At 36.9% G+C, this 27,930-nt stretch overlaps 2 protein-coding genes across 2 annotated transcripts in view; one reads left to right on the top strand and one right to left on the bottom strand.

The window, feature by feature from the left end:
• Positions 1 to 11: 11 nt before the first annotated feature.
• LOC142143935 (albumin-like) lies at positions 12 to 20,179 on the top strand. The gene is made up of 15 exons (XM_075202228.1): positions 12 to 137; positions 1,036 to 1,099; positions 2,554 to 2,686; positions 4,419 to 4,624; positions 6,373 to 6,505; positions 7,229 to 7,326; positions 7,898 to 8,027; positions 9,134 to 9,348; positions 9,509 to 9,641; positions 9,747 to 9,844; positions 12,202 to 12,340; positions 13,247 to 13,470; positions 17,571 to 17,703; positions 17,804 to 17,858; positions 20,041 to 20,179. The coding sequence occupies exons 1-14, from the start codon at positions 59 to 61 to the stop codon at positions 17,846 to 17,848; spliced, it is 1,830 nt and encodes a 609-aa protein (XP_075058329.1). The 5' UTR covers positions 12 to 58; the 3' UTR covers positions 17,849 to 17,858; positions 20,041 to 20,179.
• Positions 20,180 to 27,335: 7,156 nt separating this feature from the next.
• The window catches only part of RASSF6 (Ras association domain family member 6), a 37,660-nt gene continuing 37,065 nt past the window's right edge, over positions 27,336 to 27,930 (bottom strand). The window contains 1 exon segment of the mRNA XM_075202240.1: positions 27,336 to 27,930. This exon segment is cut by the window's right edge and continues 1,902 nt beyond it. The gene's annotated coding sequence lies outside the window, so the exon portion shown is untranslated.

Below are 27,930 nucleotides of genomic sequence, written 5' to 3'. Positions count from 1 at the left end.
TCGGTTTTCTCACATTCTTTAGGCTTCTAAGAGGTCCTCCCCCAAAAAACCTGCAGCCATGAAGTGGGTCATTCTGATTTGTCTGCTCATCTGCTTCACTGTAACTGATTCAAGAATTTTGCCCAAGCGAGATGTCGGTAAGAGTAAGAATTAATGAGTAGCAAAACAAACTACAGATAAATTAATTAATATGAGTTTTTACCAACCTTTTTCACATTTAGTTTTCCCCATAACTCTAACAATGGCTGGTATGTTATTTTCTGTCTATATTGGATGCAGGGATCAAGAAGCTTGTGGGAACAAGAAGAGGTGAAAAATGATGAGACGATTAGAAAATAAATATTTTTTCTTTTTTAAAGTATCCTGCTTTCTATTTAAGTATATCATTTATGATGTGCAGGAAGCTATATTTGTTGTTATTTTACAATACAGCCTGCTTCAGTATCATATTTAACTTGCAAAACCTTATGTAAACCTTGTTAACAGGTTTGCCTGATAAGCCTGAAAGTCAAAAGTAGAGATGTTTCAACTACTCAAGCTGGCTGGCTCCATCGAATTTCAATGGAGCCAGCCAGGTTTGAGCATCTCTATGTTAAAAGGTATTCTTTTAATTGTTTGACTTGAACTTTTTGTGAACCCTGCTTTCCTGGGCACTCTACAGAAAATATCTTTGCCTTGCCTGTGTTATGAAAGAGGATATTTAGAAAAGTAAAAATTTAGACAGCATTTGTACTGTACAACTTGTACAGTGCAGTAACTCATAACAACCAATCATTTACCTATAACTGCTATGTTAGTGAAGAAGATTGGTTAGGCTTTACCATTATATGAAATAGCACACAAACAAAACAGGTGAGGTAGAAATACATATAAGATTATACCTTTTTATGACTCTTTAACCAGAAGATTTTTTTAAAAAACTGCCAATGTCTAAAAATAAATCACGTTGCAAAGTCAACACTAGATTTTTAACAATGTTTCTGAGAAATGTTTATATATATATTTATTGCCCCTCCTTTATCCTATTTTTCTTAGACCATCATCCTCGGCTCATTGGTGATATTTACACTGCAATTGGAACAACCGGCTTTAATCGATTGTAAGTACTTTAGTACTTTGAGCATAACATTACATTTGCTATTTTTATTATTTTGCATAAATCTACAATGTAAATAGTTTCAGATTTCCATTTAAAAAGCTGCTCAATTATGCAAATCTGCTATAACACCATAGAAACTAATCACACATTAGCTATCTAGTTACAAGTTAAACAATGAAAATAAAAATCTGGCCGCTACTGAAAATTTGCACCTTTGAGTATTGTAAATAAACTCTCTTGAATGCTGCATTCAACCCCCTACAGCAGCAGTTCCCATATTGTGCACTGCGGCTCCCTGGGGTACCGTGGCGTTCTCACAGGGGTGCTGCGGCCAGGACCGGTGGTAAACTGGGTAAGCAAGGTGGGGAACTACTTCGTAATTATTTTTGGCTTAGGGATGCCTTGAAAAAAATATGGAGACCCTAAGGGTGCCTCAAACTGGGAAAGTTTGAGATCCACTGGCTTACAACATTGTTTTTTTCCTAATTATTATGATTGGCAGTCCCAACTCCATAAGGGTTTTAATTCAATTGATTTATTTCCAAGACTTATTTGCCGTTTAATTATTTGCAGTGTATAATTTTTCAATACTCTTCTTGCACAACAAAGAATAAACAAGATTGTAGCGATTATGATATAGATTAAAAATATATAGAGATTAAAAATATAAGAAAACAATAAAGTCGTGTGACACTGATTTGCTTTGACCTATTTTATATATGAGGCTACCCTTTAATATTAAAGTTTCTGGTTCAAACATTACATATAAATGGATATGTCCACCATCAAGATTATACTGATGGTTTAATTATAAAAATATTAAAGCAATGTAAACCAACTTGTGTCTTCTTGGCATACTGCTTTGCCTGCTCATTTTCCAGTTAAGCTCATTATGCTATTAATTCTAGTGTAAGTCAGTGAATCGTGAAATAGATCCCAACATTAAGAGACATTTAGAGATAGTTAAAACCGGACACAAATGGAATAAAAATGTCTGGATGTTGTGTCTATATGGCTGTCTTTGGCCAAATTTACCATGTGGGCAAAAAGCAACAAGTGTGCCATTGACAAAAATCTGCTCAAGATTGATTCAAGTTGATGGCGAACTCTAGAAAATGCAGATGACCAATGACTGAAGTGTATGTGAGTCACTGCTGGTCATACTAAACATGTTATTTTTCCTGATCACTGATGATGGATCTGGCCAATTTCACCTCACACACATCTGTAAATTGGACACAAATCAGGTAATTTCACTAAATTATTTACTCTTACAATACTTTACTATTTATACCCCCAGAAAACCCCAAAGCCTTAAAACTAATAGCAAAGCATTGAAAGCATAGGATGGATGTCCTGTAAAACTATCACTTTCCTTACAATAAGTAAATATAATTTGAATATGTTAGATAGACCATGACTAAACTATTCAATTACATATTGTTATTTTGCAGAGTGTTGGTATTGCTGGCACAAAACTTACAGAGAGACTCACTTGAAGAACACCTGAAAGTGCAGGCGGATATCAGCGCTTTGGCTAAGCACTGTGTAGATCACGGAGATGATGAAGAATGCAAAAAACCACTGGTATGATCTACTTGCACGTATTTGAGTATACTTAAAAATAGTCCTAAAAAGTGAATAAATGCTTTCTTAAAAAGCAATGTAAAAGTGTACTTCTGTGAGTATAAGAATATGCCTCAGTAATACATCCTTCCTGATCTAAATAACAACTTATGTACATTTTTTATGCTCTGAAAAAAATAACAAATTTAAAAATGTAATTTAAGAGGCATAAATTCCATCTGTAAAAATATGTGAGTTACACTTAATGTTTCAGTCCTGAATTATAAACAATAAACGGGAGCTATCATGACTATCATTTGTACATAGTCATTCACATCAATCCCTCTCCCATTGGGGCTTACATCCTGAATTCCGAGACAAACACACACACATCCACACACACACACACACACACACACACACACACACACACACACACACACACACACACACACACACACACACACACATTGATCCATTTTGTCAAACGCCAATTAACCAACCTGTATGTTTTTGAACTGTGGGAGAATATTGAAGCACCCTAAAGAAACCAAAGTAAACACATGAACAACATACAAACTCCACACAGATAGGGCCCTGGTGAAGATTCAATCTCATGACCACAGGGCTGTGAGGCAGAACGCTAACTATTGCACCACCATGCACAGTGGTTAACAATAGCACTTTTCATGTTGAATTGAAAAATCTTCTCTGATGTATTATAAGTATTGCTGAACTGACTTAAGAGTCATGTGATTTCTAGTATCCTTAAAATGTACTAGGTCAATTTTATATTATGTCCTATTAAAACGGCCATTCGTCATTGAGGTACATCAGTTAGTAGTTCCATCACTATCTCTTTATATTAATTTGTGCCTCATCTGTGCTAAAAATACATGTTTATTGTTATTGATACACTAATTACAGTACATCAAATTAGTAAAACTATATAGAGAAATCTATAATAACATCAATGTGGTTAATAGGATCATAATGAGTGGTGTTAAAACTTGTGTGAATTCTATTTTAATTTGTGACTATTAGTGATATCAGAGAATCACAGATAACAATATTTTAACCACAGTGTTTAATAATCATGCATGCACTCAGCCCCATTTCCTCTCCCATGGAATCTGTCCTTTCTTTCCACCATACATAAGGAGTCCCACAAAGAGAAATATAATCTATTAATAGGGCACAGCCATGTTAGATTATGTCTTGTTCTACTTAAAAATAAAAATGAACCAAAAAAGGTAAGCATATCAAAACATACTTTAAAGCCGAAGAAAACTCCCTGACCACAATGCAATATTTATTGCGGTTTGCCGGGAAGCTTATCAGCATTGGGGCACCCCTGACCAAAGAGGGCTTCTCAGGACAGCATTCCAACCAAGCATTTTATACTCACAACCAATCCCAGGACATCTTATTACACCAGATATGCTTTGTTTCTATGGAGTCTCCTAGTCAATCCCAATAAACAAAATATAAAAGATATTGTAATACAGCAGAGAATATGTGATAAAAATAATAAACTATTTATTTTCCAAAAAAGACTACTTCAAATTTTGGTATCTCATACTATTAAAGGGCCACAGAACTCATCACTAATTTTTGTTGTAGTTCAAGTAGTGGGTGCATTATTTCATATCTAAAAAAAAAAAGCCTTTGTTAAAGTAAAAGCAGATTGCTCTGTGTCCATAACATGCCTTTCTAATTGTTGGCTTTTCATTTTGTTATTTAATTTTAACAGATAACTCTGTTTTATGACAAAGTTTGCAAAGTGAAAGATTTAGATCACAATTATCCATGGACCAAAGAGTGTTGTCCCAAGCAAGATCCAGAGAGAAACAAGTGCTTTGTAGAGCACAGAGATGTTAAATCAGATTCATATCAGGTACCAAACATTGATGCAGTCTGCAAAGAACACAAAGAAAACCCAGAACATGCTTATGATCAGTAAGTTTTAATATTTTAATATTAACAATCTACAGGAAAAAAGGAAACACAATATTTAGTTATTTTACAGTATATATGTGAAGTCGATAAAGGGGAGCATTTATGACAGATAAGAATTGAGTGATGCAGGGATATAATTGAGGGGTGCAGGAAAATTTCCACCTTGCAAAGGAGTCATTTGCAAGGTAGAAATTTTTCCTTTGGATGATTAAGGAGGATAAATGTATTCTGACTTTTCATCATTCATCACCATCTTTTCATTCATTTTGCAAACAACTTTAGGTCAATAAGAGTAACAGTACAGGAGAAGTAAAATATTAAAATGAGCTGCAAGAAGTAGAAATTGGGCACATTCTTTTACCTAGTTTGTGAGGTCATGATTTTACCATTCAGCTATCTTCTTGATTTTGGGTATAAAATTGTTTTGGCACCAAAGAAAAACTAGGTAAAATGCTTCCACCTCAGTAAGTGAACCCACTTTTATTTAACACATAATATCCAGCAGTGTCTATATGTTTCTAAAGCCGAATATATATATATATATATATATATATATATATATATATATATATATATATATGTACTTGTGTAGCAGCACAGAGTACCGTGCCACATAATATACCAGCAAAGTGATGCTGAGCAGAGCCCATTTCCGTGACCCGTATAAGATACAAGTCCTATTCTCCCATTCTCAGGTGGCTAGTTTAAAATACAGGACACATTGCCTGGTGGATATTACAAAATGATTAATGTACAATGCAGGGACTATATTCTAGTGGCCGGTGTTCAATACAGAGCCACTATCTCATTGTAATTGGATGATGTAGAGTCCATTCAATGGTGACCTGTGTACAATAAAGAGTACACCAATAACAGAAACATAAGAAACCAGAGAGATTGTAGTATTTCTCATCTAAATAGTGGAAACACCCAAATAAAGATAAACCTTATATTTTATTTCTATCTGGTACGCACATGGACTTTATTTGGGTGTTTCCACTATAAGTACTACACTATCTCTGGTTACTTTTGTTTCTAATTGCAGAATTCCCATTTGGAGTTACAAGATTTAATGACTGCTGATTCTACTGAAATTTGGGATTTATTGTACAGATGTGCCTTACTTACGCCTGTACCGGGTACACATATAACTGAACACCTTGCTTTATTGGGTACTACTACACACTCAGGTGCCTTGTTACTCCTCCTCCATGTTTTAGATCTTTTGTATTTACCAGACTTACCACCCCAGTCTTTGAAGGATAGCAGCCACCTTTTATGCATAAGGAAGTGTTTTATGTTGTATATAAGACCTGAGAAAGCAAGGGAGAATTGGGTTGATCACCATACTTTGTTAGTTTCTGTATTTATATATATATATATATATATATATATATATATATATATATATATATATTTATATGAATCATCATCATCATTTATTTATTTAGCGCCAGCAAATCCCGTAGCGCTTTATAATTGGGAACAAGCACGGTAATAAAACAATAATGGGTAATACAGACAGACAGAGCGGTAAGAAGGCCCTGCTGGCAAGCTTGTATATATGAATACACTTCTTTGTATACAGCGCTACTAGCATTATAGTGGCACTGTTTGTATGTATAAATTGCAAAGCTAGATGTGATATTGATTGTTGATCCACAAGAGCAAGGGCGGCCAGTTAAGAAGTTAATGATTGACGTATCACACTGTAAAATGCAATAACTGTATGATTTGCATAATTACAGCTACATAGATGATATTGCTTCGAGACATCCAAATCTCTACCCCCCGATAGTTCTGTTCCTCGCTAGCCAATATAATATTATTATCACTGAATGTTGCGAAGCGGAAGACAAACCAACATGTTTTAAAGACCGGGTAAGATCTCAGTTTATTTTCAAATTATTATACATAGAATAAATTATTCTGGACAGCAGGGAACTAAATAAATGCAATCTTTTTGTCTTTAAATCCACATATTGTTCATAAAGTAGAAATATCAGTAATATATATAGTTATGTAGTAATCTAAAGTAGTAATCTATTGTACACAGAGATACATAATGACAGTTGAACCGAGCGCACTAAAAGAATGCAGATCCTCCTGACATATAATACCCAAAATATGTCTACAAAACAAACTGCATCAAATACAAAAATGGATGGATAAATAAGCGCTTCTTTTACACAGAATGGAATCAATAATAGAAAGATAGATTAGACTTATCTAGTCCTTATAACGTGAGTTCTTTCCAAAATGATGTTTTGGGATTGGACAATATAGGAAAAGTAATGTGAGATTCACTTTATCATCATCATCATCATCACCATTTATTTATATAGCGCCACTGATTCCGCAGCGCTGTATAGAGAACTCAGTCCCTGCCCCATTGGAGCTTACAGTCTAAATTCCGAGACAGACAGAGAGACAGGCAGAGAGACAGGCAGAGAGACAGGCAGAGAGACAGGCAGAGAGACAGACACTAGGGTCAATTTTGATGATGTTAATCCTGTTTAGGTACTGATTGAAATACATGAGCTAATAAATAATGTTGAACAAATATTTATTTCGTTCAATAACATGTTTTCATTTCTTTTGTAGTTCACAGAACTTAAAAAAACAACAATTTATATTGAAAGTCAACAGAGACAAACATGTCAGATTCTTGAAACATTTTCAGAAAGAGTCCTCCAGGCCTTGTAAGCATCTACATACACTAAACAAAGATATATAATGATAATTTACTATGATAATCCTGTGCCTTTTCATATGGAATAACATGATCCTTTTATCTGAAGGGAGTATCATTTGTGCATTTCAGAAATTTCATTATATGAGCGGAGTTGATTAAGTTCATTGTCTTTGGATATGACACAAAGCTGCTCTTTGGATACAGTTGTTTTCAATGCACAGCTGTCTCGTATTCTTGTGCAACAGAAATACAGAACTTTGTCTAGTCAGATAAGTGCATGGCTGAAAGCTCAAAAGGAGGCCAAGACGATAAAACTTTAGTGATATTGCATATGGGCACGTACACACCAATAGCATAATATCATTTGAATGTGGAAATTGCTAACAAAATTCCTCTAAATGAGTGCAAATTTTTACAGATACCAAAACACAGTTGTATGCTTGTATGTAGTATATCATTTTATAAGTGCATCATCTGAGATATTACTAATTGGTGTAAAACACACGTGAAAGGGAACATTCTGTGTTTGGAGCATTAATAGTGATAGAACCTGTTATTACTCTCCCTTTTATCTCCAGAAAACTATGTGTACTTAGCCAAAAGTATCCTGCTGCTGATTTTGGAGATATACAGAAACTGACCCTTGAAGTTGTACATTTGAATAAGGACTGTTGTCAACTTGATGCTGTAGAATGCATGATTGAGAGGGTAAGGAAACGAACACAGTGGCCTACGACACATATAAATACACACACACATATATATATATATATATATATATATATATATATATATATATATAATGCTTAAAGTCACAGAATAAATGAGACACTAGCTAGAATTGTTTTGTTAGAGTCTCAAAAGACAAGTGAAGTTTTATTCAGTATAGTTTCCAAATCTGACCTTGGATCTACATAAAACTATTCTGTGTTAAATTGTATAAAAGTATTGACCAGTCAGGTTCTAGCTACAATCTTTCTAGTATATATTAGAAGATGAACGCAAACATCTGTCTGGCTGCTATGGGTGACATCCCTTGTCTTATTTTACACAGCAACCTGTAAAACATTTGTCATAAATGTCTTCCAATCCTGTTCTGAACTTATGAGTAGAAAACATATCAAGTTTGGTAACTGTAATAAAGCTACCAAATTTATATCATATGTTGTTAGCTTGCACAATTAATTGTTAACGTAACTGAGGAGCACTCGGCTATACAGTAATCCACAAACCATTCAGTGTAAAGGAAAATAAAAGTACATTGGTTCACTGTTTTGGAAACAGGGAACTTTTCATATTTATTAACAGACATTTAGAAAAGCACTGTAATGTTAAAGTGGTAATAATGTTAGACTGTAGCAAAACAACAAATGTGTTTTAAGAGAGGGAGAATTATTTTATCTTGTATTTTCTTGAATCTGTTAACTGAGAAAATCTATCACGAGTTGTTACATTTTTTGACAATATGTCGCACATTGCAAGACTCTAACTTGCATTAATAGATAAACCTCCCTATAGAATAAACAACATACTGCATGCTACATCATTCAGATCATTCCCATTAAACAAAAGTAAATCGGTGCAAAACATATCTATTAAATAGATTGCTAAGAGTATGGACAGCAAAGTACAACCCAGTCTGAGAGACCTCAGCATTAAAGCATCGAGGTTGTAGAACTAATGTCATTATACATACCCTTTTATCACTTTCATATGCATGATTACATGTCTTAATAGGAGCTTTATGTAGGTGGTTAAAATAAATATTGGCATAAAATGTAACATTATACACGTAAATTTCTCTTTTCTCAAAGATGGAACTCACCCAACATACTTGTGACAATTACGAAAAGCTATCACCCAAGCTGAAAGTTTGTTGTGAGAAACCTATCATGGACCGCACCCCCTGTATTCTGCACCAACCAAATGATGATATTCCAGCTGACGTGCCCAGGGACTTGACAGAGTTTTATTCAGATGAACATGTGTGCAAAAATTTGGAGGACCAAAAAGATATTTTCTTGGCTAAGTAAATATACCTTTAATGTCTATTTGGATACAAGTAATTTCTGTTTAGGTAAAATAATATTGAGCAATCTTTCTATCTAATAATGAAATGATTGCTACATTTACTGGCTGACTCATTTTAAGCATATTGGGTTGTTTTTTTTATATTTTTGCTTTTACAGATTTGCCCATGCCTTTTCAAGAATTCACCCTGAATTAGCTCCACAATCATTACTGCGAGTTGCCAGTGGATATGAAGGTCTGCTTAAAAAGTGCTGTGCAACCGAAAACCCTCCTGAGTGTTACAAGAATGCGGTATGGCTACTGACTTGATAAGATCGTTAATGTAATAATTTAATTATATATATATGTTATGTGGCTGTTCATCTTCATATCAATTACATTTCTGGTTTCCTGCAGCCTCAACTGTTAGAAGCTGGAATCCAGAAGAGTCGTACATTAGAGCAGGAGAACTGTGCTGCCTTTGAGAAGTTGGGTCCTTATTTATATCAAATTCAGTAAGTTTCTCCAGTATGGTAATATAGTATAGTATATATAGCGTATATAATATGTTACTTAATGTTACAAATATCACACATGTCCAACTGGTGTTTTAGGTATCACATATGCCCCCCTGCCACTATTTCAAATTCAAATTAAGGGTAGGTCAAGCATTCTGTAAATCTCATAAATGATATACTTACTTATGTCATTTTGCAGTTGGGTGTATTAGTTCTGATAATGTTTTGTGGTGGTTTTACTTCAGGCTGTGCTTAAAATGTAACTTATGTTATTAAACTAAATAACAAATACATCAACATCAACATTTATTTATATAACGCTAGCAAATTCCATAGCGCTTTACAATTGGGAATATATAAAGCCATTAAATATAGTATTACAGCATTAAGGGTTGTACGTGATCCTCTATGCAGTTCTCACCAAGTTATACCAACTTAATATGTCATCCCTGGCTTATGTGATAAAATAGGTAGACACTACTGCTTGACAGTCTTCTATGTCATGAAACACACAACTATTATTCCTCTGGCACAGGCTCAGAAGAGGGCCTAATTATAAATATACACACACATATATATATATATATATATATATATATATATATGTATATATATATATATATATATATATATATATATATATATATATATTATATATTTCCTCCCATACTCCAAAAACATACTAGTGGGTTAATTGACCCTAGTCTGTCTGTCTGTTAGGCAATTTAGACTGTAAGCTCCAAAGGGGCAGGGACTGATGTGAGTGAGCTCTCTGTACAGCGCTGCGGAATCAGTGGCACTATATAAATAAATGCTGCTGCTGATGATATATATATCTATATCTATAATTATATATATATATATATATATATATATATATATATATAGATAGATAGCTATATATAGATATATATATTCCATAGCCCAAAAAATTTACGGTTTAACATGTCCGATTAAGGTTCCTTATACACAATCTACAACGTAAGATAATGATTGAAACTCAACTCAAACTGCAAAAAGCAATGAAATTACGACGATTAAGATAGAAACCTTAATGGACGTGTTCCTTGCGCAATACAGACATGGTATGCCATCACATCCTGTGGTTAGCTGCAGATTCAGCACTATCGTGTAGTGAGATTGCTGTCACTCACAAAATGGTGGAGTTGCTATTTCACAGATTGTGTGTTCACTGGAATACGCAGATGATAGTCCCTACAACCATCCCTCTTTTACCTGATTTATGCAAGTTTGGAGCTACATACTAGAGCCTGGTTTGTGAATGTACCGAGATTTGGCTGAACAGAACCTCAGATCCTCACATATTGAGGATTTAGTGTTTACTAGTGCATAACTGAAGTTTGAGCATTAGTACTCTCCCTTATTAACTTAGGATTTGGTAAACCAGCTGGTTACTTCTGCAATTATTATTATTATAATTATCATTTATTTGTTGGGCGCCACAAGGTTTCCGCAGCGCCGTACACAGTACAAACAGTAGTACAAAATAGGGTGACAAAGTACAGAACAATAAACGCAAAGTACCAATGCTTTAGGAACTCCAGGAAGACATATGGATTAAAGACAGAGCAGAAAAACCGGTATGGAGACAGGAGGGCGGGGGGGCCCTGCTCATAAGAGCTTACATCCTAAGGGAGGGTGAATCAAAAACAGGCACGAAAGGGAGCCAGTGAAGCAGGAGGAGAGAAGAGAGGGACCAGGGGAGAGTGGGAGAACGAAAAGAGTGGATGAGGGGTTAGGTGGATGGTTGGTAGGCTTTAAGGAACAGGTGGGTTTTAAGTGCCCATTTGAAGGAGCACAGGTTGGGAGAGAGACGGATGGAGCGAGGAAGGTCATTCCAGTGCAGGGGGGCAGCTCGGGAGAAGTCCTGGATTCTAGAGTGGGAAGAGATGATCAGAGTGGAGGAGAGGCGACGGTCATTGGCCAAGCGCAGAGATAAGACCTTATCCAATTGAGGACCATTTATACCAATATATATATATATATATATATATATATATATATATATATATATTAGTATAAATTAGATTCTTTTTGCCAAGTTAGCTTTTTATTTTACTGTACTGATGTGTTTTTATTTTCGTGGGAAGTCCACCATGTGTAGACATTTTCCATGTTGCAATATCTGTTAAAATCAATTTACTGCACAGAACAAATAAATGTAATCTCCATTTAATAAGTTGAAAATATATTTATGTATTCATCGTACTGAAATGAAGCCACTGCAAGACCATTTGATAAAATACTAAGAAATATTTTTTTCCAAAGGGGAATATGGTCATCTTCAAAGATCTCTATTTAGCTAGACTTGAATATGTTTTTCTTTATTTCAGACTGCTTATACGCTACACAGAGAAAATGCCACAGGTGACTCCCGAAACACTGATTGAAATCACAGGTAAAATGACAAGAATTGCAGGCAAGTGTTGCGCACTACCTGAGGACCAGAGAATACCTTGTGCTGAGGAAAAGGTGAGTTAACGTCCTTGCCTACTTTCTTCATATTCCAATCTAAACAGATGGGGGGTAATTTAGAGTTGGAGGCAAGAGCATTTCCTCTTCACAAAAGTAGTTGCACTGCACGTGTACAAAACTTGTGACAGTGTTTTGGAATCTACTGATCATATTGTCAATGTTGGAGAGACCAAAATACATCAAGCTGCATCCAGTGTCTATACAGCATTTGAAGTCAGTACAAAAAGTATTGACAGTACTTTCCTTGTAGACATAAATACACTGCTATTTTGAGATCCACAACTGCTACATGCAGTGAACACAGCACAGGGAATCGGCACCTGTAGACAGGGCCATCTTAACAACATTATGGGCCCCTGGGCAAAGCAGTGCACCGGGGCTCCTAGATATAGATATATAGATGTATACAGATATAGATATATAGAGATAGAGATAGATAGATGTACTTGCTCAGTGACCTTGGAAGGTTTTTTTTGCTGTTTTTTTCTTTTGCAGTATTATTTATTCTCATTAAGAGCCGTGCCTATGGGGCCCCCTTGCCCGTGGGGCCCCTGGGCAGCTGCCCATCATGCCCAATGGTAAAGATGGCCCTGCCTGTAGAACCGCTCTCACACATCTATTCTAAAAAATCTACTTAAACAATTTAGGCTTAACTTTCACACACCTTCCCTCTCTTGCTTATTGATTGTTGTTAATGGCTTTGCAATTTTCTGTTTAAACACTAGAAAAGAGTCAATTTTTGGTACCACATATTTAAAACCTCAATGACCAGTAAATAATGCAGCTTGTAGTATGGTATGCAAACCATTTCCACATATCTCCCACTCAACTGCACCACAATTGGAATAGCTCCAACAACTAATTATAATGCACTTCCCCTTCTCTTCTTTTTTTGCCATGCAGCTGGATTTATTGTTGGGAGACATGTGTGAAAGACAGTCACACACATTCATAAATGATAACGTTAAACACTGTTGCATTGACTCGTATGCCAATAGAAGACCATGCTTCACGGATCTTGGTCCTGACCAATCCTACAAACCTATAAAACTGGATGAAAACAATTTCCCCATTGATGCAGACTTTTGTGATGCTTCAGAAGGAGAAAAGCAAACTACGAAAAAGAAGTAAGTTCTGGAAATTTTCAGTGAAGAACTATGTGCCAATTACATGTCAGTTTAACTAACATGTCTTTCTAAAAACATTTTTTTAAATTATAGCCCTTTTAAAATACAATAAGGTTTATAATTCTCATAGCAGCTATTAACTTTTATCAACCAAAGACCAGATGACATCTGGGCGTCAACTTTGGGACACAATTTTTAAATAATACAATTCCTAGTTTTCTTTTTGTTCACCAGTTAAGTGTAACATGTATTATTAAAAAAAGAATACTGTAACTTACAAAATGATGTACTTGTAAAAAAAAATCTAATTATTAATACATTTATTAATTGATCACACAGGTTAAGATTATAGGCAATAACCAGAAATTATATTTTTATGAAAATCACAGTTTACCACAAAGAATATTCTTTGTTAACGTCAGATTGGAGAGATTTAATTATAGTTCTACACCAAATCCTAGCCCAAGATTTAGTCCTATATAAAACATATTCCTGGCCCTTTGATTTCATTCACCATTTACAACGCATAATTCCTTATTATTTTTCTGTTTGCTATTTTGATGCATTTAAAATTTGAATACAGTTGAAAGTCTCCCATTGATTATTACAAATGTGTGAGTGAGATATTGCATAATGGAAGTAAAAGTGGACAATTCCTGTACAAAGATGATGTGCACTCTCAGGTAAAGGATAATTACCATATACTGAAAAGGTTATCCAATCCAGAATTATTATTATTATTATTATTACTGATTCATAAGGTTCTATCAGCTCCCATTGTGCAGTTCAGAGTACACTCTAAACCTAAACAAAAAAGGCAATGAAACAAGGTGAAAGATCCACTGACAATGTAAAGCATATTTAAATGTATGGTGGGAAACATGCAGGTGAGTAAGGCTAGTTATGATGTGGACTAGCTTGGAAACTCTATGACTATTTGGTCTCATGAGGAAGAGAAGTTCCAGAGAACAGATGCAGTGTGCTTATGAAGAGGTGATCATAGAGTAAGGTGCAGGTCATGAGCGAGGGTTGTATTTTGGGAAGTACATGAAGAAGCAGGACATGGGCAAAAAGTACAATTTCTAGAAAGTGGATTCCAAATACTTACTTGAGGAAAGCTTATTTAAGAAGTATTGCGGAAGTAGTTGTACCGCCATAATATCTTGTCTGTTGTCACCCTCTCAGGATGGCGATAAATATTAATATCATTGAAAATATGCTTTATTCTTTGATTATTTAAAAAATATTTTTAATCTGCATCTGCACAGTTGCTAATATCAGGAGGACAAAAGGATACAAATACATACAATGCAGAGACAGACACTCAAACGAAAGGGTGAGAGCGAAAGTGACCAAGACACACAAAGGGAAGAGTGATGTGCACATACATACCTACAAATATACATACTCACATACATACATACGCACATGCACGCGCACACAAAGGGGAAAGATATTCACATACAAAAATACATACGTTTATCTGTACACAGACATGTACATACATATTAGAGACCCCCGTGTTTTGGTTTTGGTTTTGGATCTGGATTACCGTCGTGTTTTGGTTTTGCCAAACCGCCCCAATTTCTTTGGTCTAAAATAACCTAATTTAGTGCTCCACCAGTTTCTTGGATAAGTGAGGTAATTCTAAAGCTGATAAATTATGAAAAAACAGTTTAATCCCTGGTAGGCCGTCCTTAATTCTGCAAATTATACAGACAAACCTTGTTGTCTTCCCCTTCCATCTTTAATTATTGGCAATGTAGTCATCGTCTTTGGGTGTATATTACACCCTCCACTTGTAGTTAAATATAAAAAAATCAGCCTGCATAGACTGTAGAATTAGAATATAAAAATAAATGGACCAAGGTAGTTTGGTGGCTGTCTATGACCCCCCCCCCCGCCCTCCACTTGTAGTTGAATAGAAAAAAAGCAGCCTGCATAGACTGAACAATATAAAAAATAAATGGAACAAGGTAGTTTGGTGGCTATCTATGCCCCCCCCGTCCTCCACTTGTAGTTGAATAGAAAAAAAGCAGCCTGCATAGACTGTAGAATTAGAATATAAAAATAAATGGACCAAGCCAGTTTGGTATCTGTCTGCATCAGACCCCCTCTCCACTAGGAGTAAAATAGAAAACTATTCAGCTGTTATAGAGTCTAGAATATAAATAGAAATTGAGAAAGGCAATTTGGTATCTGTCTGCATCATAATCATCAACATCATCATTAGTGCCCTCGTCGCCTACACAAATCTCCCCCTCATCCTCTTCTAATTCCAAAGTGGCATCCTCAATTGGTGTATCACCGGCTACACTCGGGCTGTTAAGGCACACATCAGCAGAACTGCTGAAAGGAAACTTCTTTATGGGTACACTGTCACTAACAGAATGCTCACGATTAGACATACCACTGGTGGATGGAATCTCCACAGTGATTGGTGTCATTTCTGATTCAGAGCATACATTATCCTGTAATGCCTTACTGTTTTCTTGCAGCTTGGCTTTCACGCGTAACAGTAGTTGTGCACCACTTTTAGACTCCAAATTACTTGGTCTTGCTTGGTCACAAGTGTCCGTACAAGAAGAAGGCTTAGTAACATTTTTTGATCTGCCACTAATAGAGAAAGGCGAAGGCCTCATTCTTCCTTTGCCACTGCATGTGTAGAATGGCATGTTAGCAATTTTTTTTTTTTATCCGCACTTAACTTTTCCTCAGTTACATTTCTTTTTCGCTTCAACACGTTAAATTTTTTTTTGGTGTGTGTGTATTTTTCCCTGATTTAAAAAGACTATGTACTTTTACATCGCCTTTCCCAGATGACGTACTGGGAACACTACCATCAGGACTGGTGACAGAACCTGGTTGCTGATTCTGCTCATATGTGGACTGCTTTGAATCCATTTTAATGAGCCCAAACCACTTGTAGTGCAAAAAATTGTAGAAATACTGCTACATACTATATATTGCTGACAAATATGACCTTTGACAGCCAGAAAAATTGCATTAAAACACTGGGGAATGTGGGACACCCCAAAAGCACTTGGAGTGCTAAATATTTTTTTTATACTGCTGACAAATATGACTTTTGACAGCCAGAAAAATCAAAGTAAAACACTGCTGAATATGGGACACCCCAAAAGCACTTGGAGTGCTAGATATTTTTTTTTATACTGCTGACAAATATGACTTTTGACAGCCAGAAAAATTACTGCAAAACAATGAGGAACAAGGGACACCCCAAAAGCACTTGGAGTGCCAGAAATTGAAAAAAAAACCCTCCTCTATCCTCCTCTTACTGCTGTAACAATTGGTATTAATATTAGAATTGTATAGAATAGAAACAATAATGTGTCCAATTATTGCTCTGTCCCTGCGCTGATATAGCCTGTGACCTAACCCTGCTCTCTCCTTCTGTCAAATGGCGAAGGATTGCTGTGGAGGCTGGTATTTATGCTTTTCAAACCTCGCGAGAACTGAGCTCAGAAATACGAATACATCACAATGACGTTTTGCCTCGATTTCGATTCCGAATGGGCTGGAGAGTACCGAGCGTGCTCGGCTCGGTACTCGGATAGGCTAAATTCGGATGGATTCGGATCTCGGGGAATGCTGATGAGGATACATACATACACAAAAAGGGATGGTCAGGGGCACACGAGGGGAGACAGAGGGAGATAGATAATAATATAAAACGAACCTAATTTTAATTGAAGTAGGCAAATGATCTCAGGACAGTCTTGATTGCCAAGAGGATATAATGCAGAGTAAAATAGATTTATTTTCATACAAGTTCTAGATGTATAGATGTATAGACTGTATTGATTTTTTGCATAATTAACAATGTCTTATTCCAGAAGTCACCATTGTTGCAGAACATATAATTCTAGGAAACTAGCATTACTCACAAAACTAAATTCATTTTGACTAATATTACTGTATTAAGTCAACTCTTGTCCATTCTTCTTTACTTGCAATACTGGATATTGTTATATTAAATTATCCAATGCAATAATTTGAAAACTGAACACAATACAATCTCCATCCAAACTTGCAAACATGTCTCTAATGAAGCATAACCTGAGATTGTTTACTTACAGTTTGCTTATCCAACTCGTGAAACTGAAGAATGACATAGCACATGAAAAACTGAATGAACTCATCAATGAATTCTTAAGTATAGCAAAAAAATGTTGTGAAGCACCAGATCACCATGCATGCTTCATATTAGAGGTATGTTTCACAGTGCTACAAATAATGTCAAGCTATATATATTATACAATATACAGTAGATACCATTTTGTGTTTTTTTTTCATGAATTTTTTTCCCCAGAAACCAGCGGCCTTTTTACATATAAAGGAAGCGACTGAACATTAATGCAGAAAAGGTAAAATATAATATTTTATAATAATTTTTTTATGCTATAAAAATTTAAGAATTTTAACCTGCTGAAGGTTATTTACACAAAAGTGCAATAGTTCAAGTGTGTAGTAACCCATCCCAGCCAATCAGGCCTTTGTTTTCTTTAGTTCATTTATTTGCATTGGTAGCTATTACTATACACTCCTACCCCACCCTAGCCAATCATACATTAGTTTATTGAATACAATTGGTAGTTATGAATGGACACTTACATCAGAGCCTGTAAATAGACCCCATTTTTTTTTTTAATAATTTAACGATAATAAATTTGATTTCTTTAATTTTCAATATACAATCTAAAGAACTCAGTGTAAGGAAAATGTAACTATACTGAACAAAATACATACAATAGTCTAATTTGGTTGAACGTAGTGTTCTTTACTTGTGACATAGTATAGCCATTTTCTATAGTACACTTTCAGTTTGTCAGTCTGATCAATTCTCAACAATCCAAGTGACCATTTTATCATGTGAAGGTAATTTCATTTAATTATGCATGGTGGAACATCGAGTCAAATGATGACATGTTTGGAGCCATCATCCAACCCGTAAGTGCAGGTGTAGATAACACTTTTGCACTAGCACAGCACCTGATCCACCATGTCAGTGCACATGTCTTGCTAATTTGCTCACAGATCTGGTTTATTAAATAAAATGAGATCCAATTATTCTGAATTCAGTATAAATTGATATATGATTTCATAGATAGACCAAAGTGCATTTTAGTGAGTTATAAGTGAAACAGAAAGTTTTCTTCTGAAAAGTCAATTTTAAGATAAAGTGTAATAAAATATCACCTAAATATATTCAAATAATTAAAAACAAAAACAAAACATCCAGAAATAAAAACATTTCAAGCATACTGAAATACAGAGCACATCATCATCATTATCATCACCATTTATTTATATAGCGCCACTGATTCCGCAGCGCTGTACAGAGAACTCATTCACATCAGTCCCTGCCCCATTGGGGCTTACAGTCTAAATTCCCTAACACACACACAGACAGAAAGAGAGAGAGAGAGAGAGAGAGAGAGAGAGAGACTAGGGTCAATTTTTGATAGCAGCCAATTAACCTACTAGTATGTTTTTGGAGTGTGGGAGGAAACCGGAGCACCCGGAGGAAACCCACGCAAACACAGGGAGAACATACAAACTCCTCACAGATAAGGCCATGGTCGGGAATTGAACTCATGACCCCAGCGCTGTGAGGCAGAAGTGCTAACCACTCAGCCACCGTGCTGCCCATATCAATGCATGTCATGGCTTAAATGAGCAGAAATAGACAGAGCAAATTTATTAAAAGAAAAATAAATTTTTTAAAGGGTTTGTTCACTTTCCTTGCCTAATAAATGAGCATTCTATTTCACAACAATCTGGCAGTGGGACATTTGAAAGTGATCATTTTCTTATACTGATGTAGATAAGTTCTACAATCTTAAATTTTGATTACTGCCTTGATTATATATCTCAATCTTTGTAATATTGTGCTTTATCAAACGAGAGGGGAGAAAAATATGTGACAATGTAATTCCTTTGCTCTGGTTGACAACAGGTTAGGTTATTTATTATTCCTATAAGGAAAGCAATATATTACAGTTCACCCTTCTCTACAACTTATCAATTATTGTTTTGGGCTAGATTATGTAATTTGGTTATGTTTTTGGAACAGATCAATCCAGAACAGCACATTAAAACCGTCCTTATTGATATCCAGTAAAAACAAAATTATATTCAAAAGACATAGGACAGAAATTGAATCCACAGCATCGCATATATATGTCTCCTCAAGTGGATAAATCCATACAATCCAAAAAAAAAGTACATTTGTATTGCTTCCATAATATTGTTAATTTTGTGTTTTAGTACTATTTGTGATATATCTCTCATAGAAATATATAGTTTGCATGCATGCAAGACATTATATGGCCAAATAAGAGCACAAATAAATTGCTTATTACAATTAGCAAACATATTTGCTCACATTTTCCAAACTGCAATAGAAAAAGAACATAATTGGATTGGATGACATGGGCAACATTTTTACTTCTACATTTGTGGAATAATTTTCATAATTGTCCCTTGCTGTGTTATATATTCCTATTGGTCCATAATATATTATCAGTATTTTCCTTTTTTATGCAGGCTGCAACTTGAGAAGAACAAGAACTTTAATTCATTAAGATCCAATTGTTTTAAGTTTCTGAAATGAAAAGTTTCAAGACCATTCAAGAAAGCTAAGACCATTTTCCAGCATTAAATAAAGATCTTGTGGATTAACTCATCTCAGTGTCTAGTGTGCTCTATTGTGGTGATTTTTATTATTTATTACATATGTCATGGAAGGAGGTTGTAGTGAAGTCATCATCTAAGGCGGCGGTTCCCAAACTGTGCGCCGCGGCTCCCAGGGGTGCTGCGGCGCTGTCACTGGGGTGCCGCGGGCCAGCCATAAAAAAAAAAAAAAAGAACACAGAAACTTACCAATCCATCGGGCGCCGGGACCCAGCAGCCTCCTCTCTTTCGCAGCTGTCACTGAATATCGAGGCAGTAACAAGCTGCGGGAGAGAGGAGGTTGCTGGGTCCCGGCGCCCGACGGATTGGTAAGTTTCTGTGTTCTTTTTTTTTTTTATGGCTGGCGCCTTTCGCGGGGCAGAGGATGGGGACAGCGAGGCAGAGAGCCGAGGATGGGGACAGCGGGGCAGAGAGCAGAGGATGGGGACAGCGGGGCAGAGAGCAGAGGATGGGGACAGCGGGGCAGAGAGCAGAGAAGGGGGACACAGCGGGGCAGTGGAGGGGGACACAGCGTGAGAGGAGCAGTGGAGGGGGACACAGCGTGTGAGAGGGCAATGGAGGGGGACACAGCGTGTGAGAGGGCAGAGGAGGGGGACACAGCGTGTGAGAGGGCAGAGGAGGGAGACACAGCGTGTGAGAGGGCAGAAGAGGGGGACACAGCGTGTGAGAGGGCAGAGGAGGGAGGACAGCGTGACAGAGGGCAGAGGGGGCAGTGTGAGAGAGGGCAGTGTGTCTGGATACAGAGGGGGCAGAGTGTCTGGATGCAGAGGGGGCATTTTTGCATACAACTAAATAAGTATTTCTGTCCTGACCTAAATACTTATTACAATTTTTTGACCCAACTACTTCTAAAACAGGACTGCTCAATAATTATTTTGGAGGGGTGCCTTGAAAAAATTTGGAGACTCTAAGGGTGCCGCAAACTGCAAAAGTTTGGGAACCACTGATCTAAGGGGAGCAATGATGTGCTCTGTTAGAATTCTATGTACATGCCAGTGATATAACTGTTTCATTCACAATAAACAAATGAGTAATCCCACAGCACATTTCAGTGATTGGTGTTAGGGACACTTTTATAAATGAGCAAAAGGAATATCATTAGTCCTGCTAAGAATGGATTCTGGATAGGAGAGGGCGCCCTAGGAAGATAAGGGAACCTACTCACTCATGCTTTCTAGTGAGTTATTCACAATGGACCTGATTCAGTAAGGAAAGTTAAGCAAAACATTGAGTAACTTTTCTTACTCAAGTCTTCTGGACAAAACCATGTTACAATGCAAGGGTGCGAATTAGTTAATTATTTTGCACACAAGGAAAATACTGTTTGTTTTTTCATGTAGCACACCAATACCTGATAGCTTATTTGTACACTGAACTTTAAAGATCTAGGACATGCCCTATCCCAAATATAAATCTGTCATCACATTTTAAATTTACCTCCCCTTCCAATGCGAGATGGTTTTGCCTTACTTACTTTTGCTTACCTTTCTTTAATGAATCAGGCCCAATATATCTTGGGAAAATGGGAATTAACCCCTGCAGCCATGTAAACTGGGTGCCACAAATGTAATTCTTGCATTTAGCCCACCAATATCTTAAAATGTGTGAATAAAGTTAAAATGTATAGAATACAGAAAAGTAGAAAGAGACTGATGATGAGATTTGTGATGCTGCAGTTAAGAAGAAGCTAGTAAAGATTTGCTCTATGATATAATAAGCAAGACCTTTCTCTCTCTCATGTGTCTGGACAACAAGCAAGACAACATCACCTTTGTCTTTGGATGCTTGCGCACCATGATGTGTTGTGTGCGTACATCCAAAGCTTATTTGATATGCGCACATTGTGACTTGACGTAGGTAATTTAAATGCAAATGCTATTAATTTGATGTCAGAGCTGGTTGGTGGGAATATTAATTAAATGTGACTGCTGTTACTATAATGTTGGGGCTGATTGGAGGAAATAGGTCTATTTATTACATAATACTAGTGATTTAATGTTGCGACTGGTTGGGGAAAAGGCCTTTTTATTAAAAGTGAATGCTAATATTTTAATTTTGGTGTTAGTTGGGGGAGAGAGGACTATTTATTAAATGTGAGTGATATTGATTCAATGTTGGTTGGATAAAGGATGGGAAGCCTAGGAGAGCATGGGCTAAGAAGAAGGCCACAGAGTGCAGGACTTGGACAATTATGAGGTATAATTTTTTTAACATTAAATAGTACATTTTATCTACGATCACATAATAGTTTATTTAAAAGCAAAGTAGCTGGTAAAAGATGGAGAAGGGTTTCATGTTATAGTCTAATGAGGATAATTTTAAAAATAATGAGGCCCATGTAAAGTTCAATGTTCTTGCACCGGATTTCAAGTTTTAAAAGATGCATACATGAAAAAGAGCATTTACATGCATATGTTCACTCTGACACATCACAGACTCTACTGCACTAACACATGTGCCAGGTTTATCTCATAAGCAACAAGTATGTATAGGTACACAATGACATATAGAAAGCCACAGGATAGTATGTAGCTGTGACTTGACAGTGTTTGTAGTAAATAATAAAATTTGCATTATTCTATTTGCACACAATATCATACTGTAATGAGGTGATAAATACATGAGAGAATAGTATCTGGATAGTGTTCTTAATAAGTTGCATTTACCATTTAAAATATGATATGGACACAAATACAAAATCAAAATATAAATTTAATTCCATTAAACACAAACATAATATTTTCCTTTTGTCATTTTCTTTCTTGCCACAATGCAAATGGAAATATCAATTAAGTAATGCTAGAAGATTGATGCATCTTCATATGATATAGCAGCCACACTAATGAATTCAGTACTATCAATGGGAGGGTCCAAGAAGCAATCAGCCATTCACAAGTGTGTAGCTAATGCTGCTGATTGTGAGCACCAGTTAAGTCAGGCATTAGACCTGTGGCACAAGTAGAATTAGGCACCGCCAGCTACTAGGCCAGCTACTAGGCCATTTTGTAGACTCTCCTAATCGGCCATTTTGTTTGTTAGCAATAGGTGCAAGTTTAGGAGAGGCTTGGAATTTAATAGTCCATTGCTAGGTCACTGTTTAAAGGTAGTGTTAGGGCCATATTTGCCCATATATTCTGTGTTAAGCTGTCAAACTGCCGAGCGCGCATGCACAGTTTTTTTCCTAATTAGCAGCCTGATGAGGCTGACTACACCCACATAGGTTGCCCTGTGCCGATTAGTCCTGTCCAGTAATTAAGGTGGCTTCAATTGAGATGCCTATTTTGAGTGCCACTTGTGTATCTGGCGTGTTCCAATTTAGGTGGTGTTTTGCCGTTAAGTATTGGAGACACTCATTCTGCAGCGGCCGTTGGCAGTATCAGTTGGGGACTCCTCATTCTGCTGTGTGCTGTCCTTTTTCTGGCCCCTTATTTCACTGGAGTTGTTGTTGGAATTTCTCATAGTGCAGTGGTGAGTTAGCTTCCACGGTAAGTCCCGTTAACTAGGACACGGTCCCACCAGTCAGCCGCCAATAATGGTGGGGGGCGGGTTTCACCCTGTTACATTGTGTTTGCTATCGCTGCCTTGTGTGTTGTGGATTGTGTTTCTTGCCAGACAGCAGTCGATAGAATATTGCACCACATACAAGTTTAGGCTAGCTTGCACTGCATTGGTCAATTAATTCTGGGTATCTACACATATGCTGTTAGAGTCTGTCACCCTGGTCTGGGCAGAGTTAACCTTAGTTGTCTGGGAGGGCTGCTGTGTTTTGTTCCTTAGGTAGCCCGAGTGGAGTGGATTGGAGCCGGACAGCTAGAGTGGTGCTGAGGTGAGGTAAGGGAGGGTGGCGGGGGTAGACTTTCCACGTGGGTTCTGTCTTTCTCTTTAACACCCATTGCACATAAATGGCTAGTAATAAATTCAGACATGTCCAAAGAAGTAGTCGGTGTATAATGATATAGCTTAATAATAAAAAAGGAAAACATGTGGTATCCTGTTTGATATTAAATGTCAGTAAACCAATAAATGAAAAGGGTAATTATAAAATGTCTAAATTACAATCTAGATACAAAACCTTGGTACAGACCCTTGGGGAACAGAGTACCCAGACCATAGCAAATAAAACCTTAATTTGTATTAGTGTATATCGATTTAATGATTTTAATTACCAATCTCCAGGAAGATGCCTAGACCAGATCATATATATATCCATTGGGCTTCCACCCTAGATATAGTGTTGACAGTCACCACCTCTCCAATATTGGAAATCTTCTTGAGCCCCAAAAACTTTAGTAGAGTAGGATCGCTATCATGGTACTTGGAAAAATGATTGGAGATGCTACGCCTGTCCAGTTGTATCTGAATGTTTCCAAGATACTTTGAAATTCTCGTATGTAAACATCTAACAGTCTGTCCCATGTATTGAAAATCGTAAGGCCATTGAAGCAGGTAAACAACGCCACTGTGTAGCAAGAGATTCTATCCTTAATTTTGAATTCTTTACCTGTAGTATTGGAATTGAAAATATTAACAGGTTTGGTCTTGTATGGCAATGGTTACAAGAGTAGAAAACTTGTTTTCTTTTCCCTAGCCCTGTCTTAGGTGCTGTTTAAGTAACATGTTAGAGAAAGCTAGGAACAAGCCTAGTTCTGAGGCTATTAGTTTTTTGTGAACAATTGATGGATTTTGAACAGTGTCTCTTCTTTTAAGAGGATGGGCTAGTAATATCCCTCAAGGATATAGCTTGGTTTCTAAACGTTTCTGTATGCAATTTCTTCTAATTCTACTAAATTGGCCTTTGGATATATTCCTCAGCCAGGTGTTGGGATATAGGTATTGCAATAAACCTTTTTAATAAATGTTTTTGTTTATACAACATTCCCTTCAGTGTAGATTCCAAGAATTATTTTTTTGTTGACTAGCATGGGCTGTTAAACTTAAATTAATGTTGGTATTTATATAATTGATAAAGGCACTAAGGTCATCCTGGGAGTCCCTCCAGACACATAACACATGATCTGTAGTATGTATCTATGCCATGCAAGGATATCATTGGTGAAGGGCTTGTTATTTCAAGTATTCATTTTCTCCCGCAATGCCATAAAAATATTTACATAACTTGGCACAAATTTGCTGCCTATTACTGTCCCACATATCTTTTGTAAATATTGTCCATTGAACTAGAAATAGTGAGGGTTGTAGCAAAGCTGGAGAGAATTCAGCTACATTTCATTGAAAATGGACTAATCCTACCTTGCAAACTTTGCTTCTGCGTAGAGAAGCACCTGCCACATAATGAAAATCTGAAAGAGGCGAGGTCTATTTATAACCTAGGGTGCTCCCATGCTGTCAGTGGGAAAGCCCTTATTAAATAAATAGACACGTCTTTCAGATTTTCATTATGCGACAGGTGCTGCTGCATAAAGAAACAAAGTTTGCGTTGTCTCAATGGTTTGTTTTGTTGCCAAACATGTTCCAGAGGAGTATTTTGGTGGTTTCAAGCTAAAAGTTTTTTTACAACACATTTGGAATATTGCTATAGCTTTTTTTTAATGGACCGTTAGAGGACCTTTGGAGTTTTTTTTGGGGGTTTAAAGCTTACAGGAATTGGATTCATTAAAGCTTACAAGTTTGGATCATTTACAGATGAAGAACATAGATATTGGTAAGTATTATTGGGGTTTTTATTTGTAAATAAATTTTATGGCTAAAATGGTGTGTGGCTTATTTAAATTTTGGGTTGGTGCACTACAGGTCGCAGTGGGCCCTGGGTGCCAGGGTATGCTGGCACTTGTGGTTCCACAAGAGCCAGAACTGGGCTTGATGGAACCTGTAGTGCACCAACTCAAAACAGTGTTTCTCACACATTTAACACTCTTTTCACCCAACACCCACCGACTAGGGGTGTAGGAAGAGACCTATTGCTTTCAGCCGTAGGTCTCTTCCCACACTCCTGGGCGGTGCTGACCAGTTTGGGTCTGAGTGTCATTATGGCAGGAGAATCCCATGCTACGGGCTCCCCTGCTATAGTGCCACCAGCCCTGGCTGACACAACCTAGTGCTGTTTTTAGTAAAACTGCCACCCTTTTTGTCCCCACAATTTTGCTAATACCAGCACTAGGCTAGCGTTAATCTGATTGAGGATTAGGAGGGCAATTTTTTTAAACCTGTGTGTCCCGATGGCTGCCAGCACAAGATTTTAGTAGAGAGTAGGGGATCCGAGTACCGAGCCGAGCCGCCTCAGTACTTTTGCGCTTTCTAGGAATCAAAAACGAGGCAAAACATCATTGTTACATCGTCGGATCTCATGAGTTTTGGATTCCGTTTTTAGATCCAACAGAACGGTGGATGGGAGGAAGGACGGTCCCAAGGACAATTCCATCTTGGGAGGGAGGGTGGTGCCAAGGACAATTTCATCTTGCACCATTTTTCTTTTCTGCCACTGCTGTGTGCCAATGTGTCCTAGATGTGTTAGGAACTGCCGTGTGTTTGAGTCATTGCTCTGTCGCTTAGCATCCAGCCAAGTCACTGCAGTCTTTGTTTGAAAGTGTATGGAAATAATATTGTGACCTGTGAGGTGGTCAAAAATGACTGCAAATGACTTGAAATTAGTGTTATTGAGGTTTATAATAATGTAGGAACAAAAAAAAGCCAAATTATGTGATTTTAGCATATTTTAGGTCTTTTTCTAAAAAATACAAAACCAAAACACACGAGGGCGGTTTTGCCAAAACCAAAACCAGTTCACGGGGGTCAGTGAGCATCTGTAGTTTTTAGATGTTTGGGGAGGGATGGTGGTAGTTCTAATTTTTATTCGGTTCTGTTTTCATAACACTGCTTTGTGTTGGCAGGTCTGGTGGCTCTGTAGGCAATGCATATTGGCATCATCACGGTCTGCATTTTCTCAGTGTAGATCAAATGGAAATGTGGGCATTTACCCGGTCAGCATTTTCATGTCGGCAGAGTGTTGGTATTTCTTTCATCGGAAACTTGACTGCCACCGGAATAAACAGGGTAAACGGTTATGGACAGTTAAAATCTCAACCAGTTTTATGTTAAATCAGCATTTCTCCAGGAAGGAATTATAGGCAATATGACTATTCGTGGATATTCAAAGCTATTCAATTAATATAGTGATTAATGACAAAACATTAAAAAATAAAACTTTGTTTTTCATTTTCTTTTCTGCATAAGATACATTTCTTAGGATGTAATATGTACTGTACATAAAATGCATTTTTACAGTGGCTGATTGTAAACAAATATTAAAACTTGCATAGACAACCGTCATCGCTAGTAATGGGCACTTACAACAGACCTGTGATGACAGAGAAATAGGTACTTTTGTGATGCCAAACGCTTGAATGAGATGCTGGTGCATGCGCACGAGCCTGGCAAACTCTTAGTGTACATTAACTACATGCATATGCCCATTTCCCTCCCCGCTTCGCCCCTCAAATTATAGATTGTAGTAAGGGTACTTTGAGCTCGAAGATGAATTGGACGTTGCTGCACTTTCTGGCATATGGTTTGTTTCTGGGCATGCACAGAGCACGTTTGCACAAACTACTGCACTTATTGGCATTTGAATCTTCCCTTAGGCAAGGTACACACACTGGAGTTTTTTTCAGCCGATTAATTGGGCCAATCACCAGAGAAAAAAACTGTTCGGCCACATATTTAGTGTGTATAATCACACAATGAACGACAATCGTTCCCAAGTGACAATTGTCATTTCAGTTGGTT

The sequence above is a fragment of the Mixophyes fleayi genome, chromosome 1 (assembly GCF_038048845.1).
Source record: "Mixophyes fleayi isolate aMixFle1 chromosome 1, aMixFle1.hap1, whole genome shotgun sequence".
NCBI classification, from domain to species: domain Eukaryota; kingdom Metazoa; phylum Chordata; class Amphibia; order Anura; family Limnodynastidae; genus Mixophyes; species Mixophyes fleayi.
Note: the sequence above shows the minus strand (reverse complement) of the source record. Positions and strands in the feature narration are given on the sequence as shown.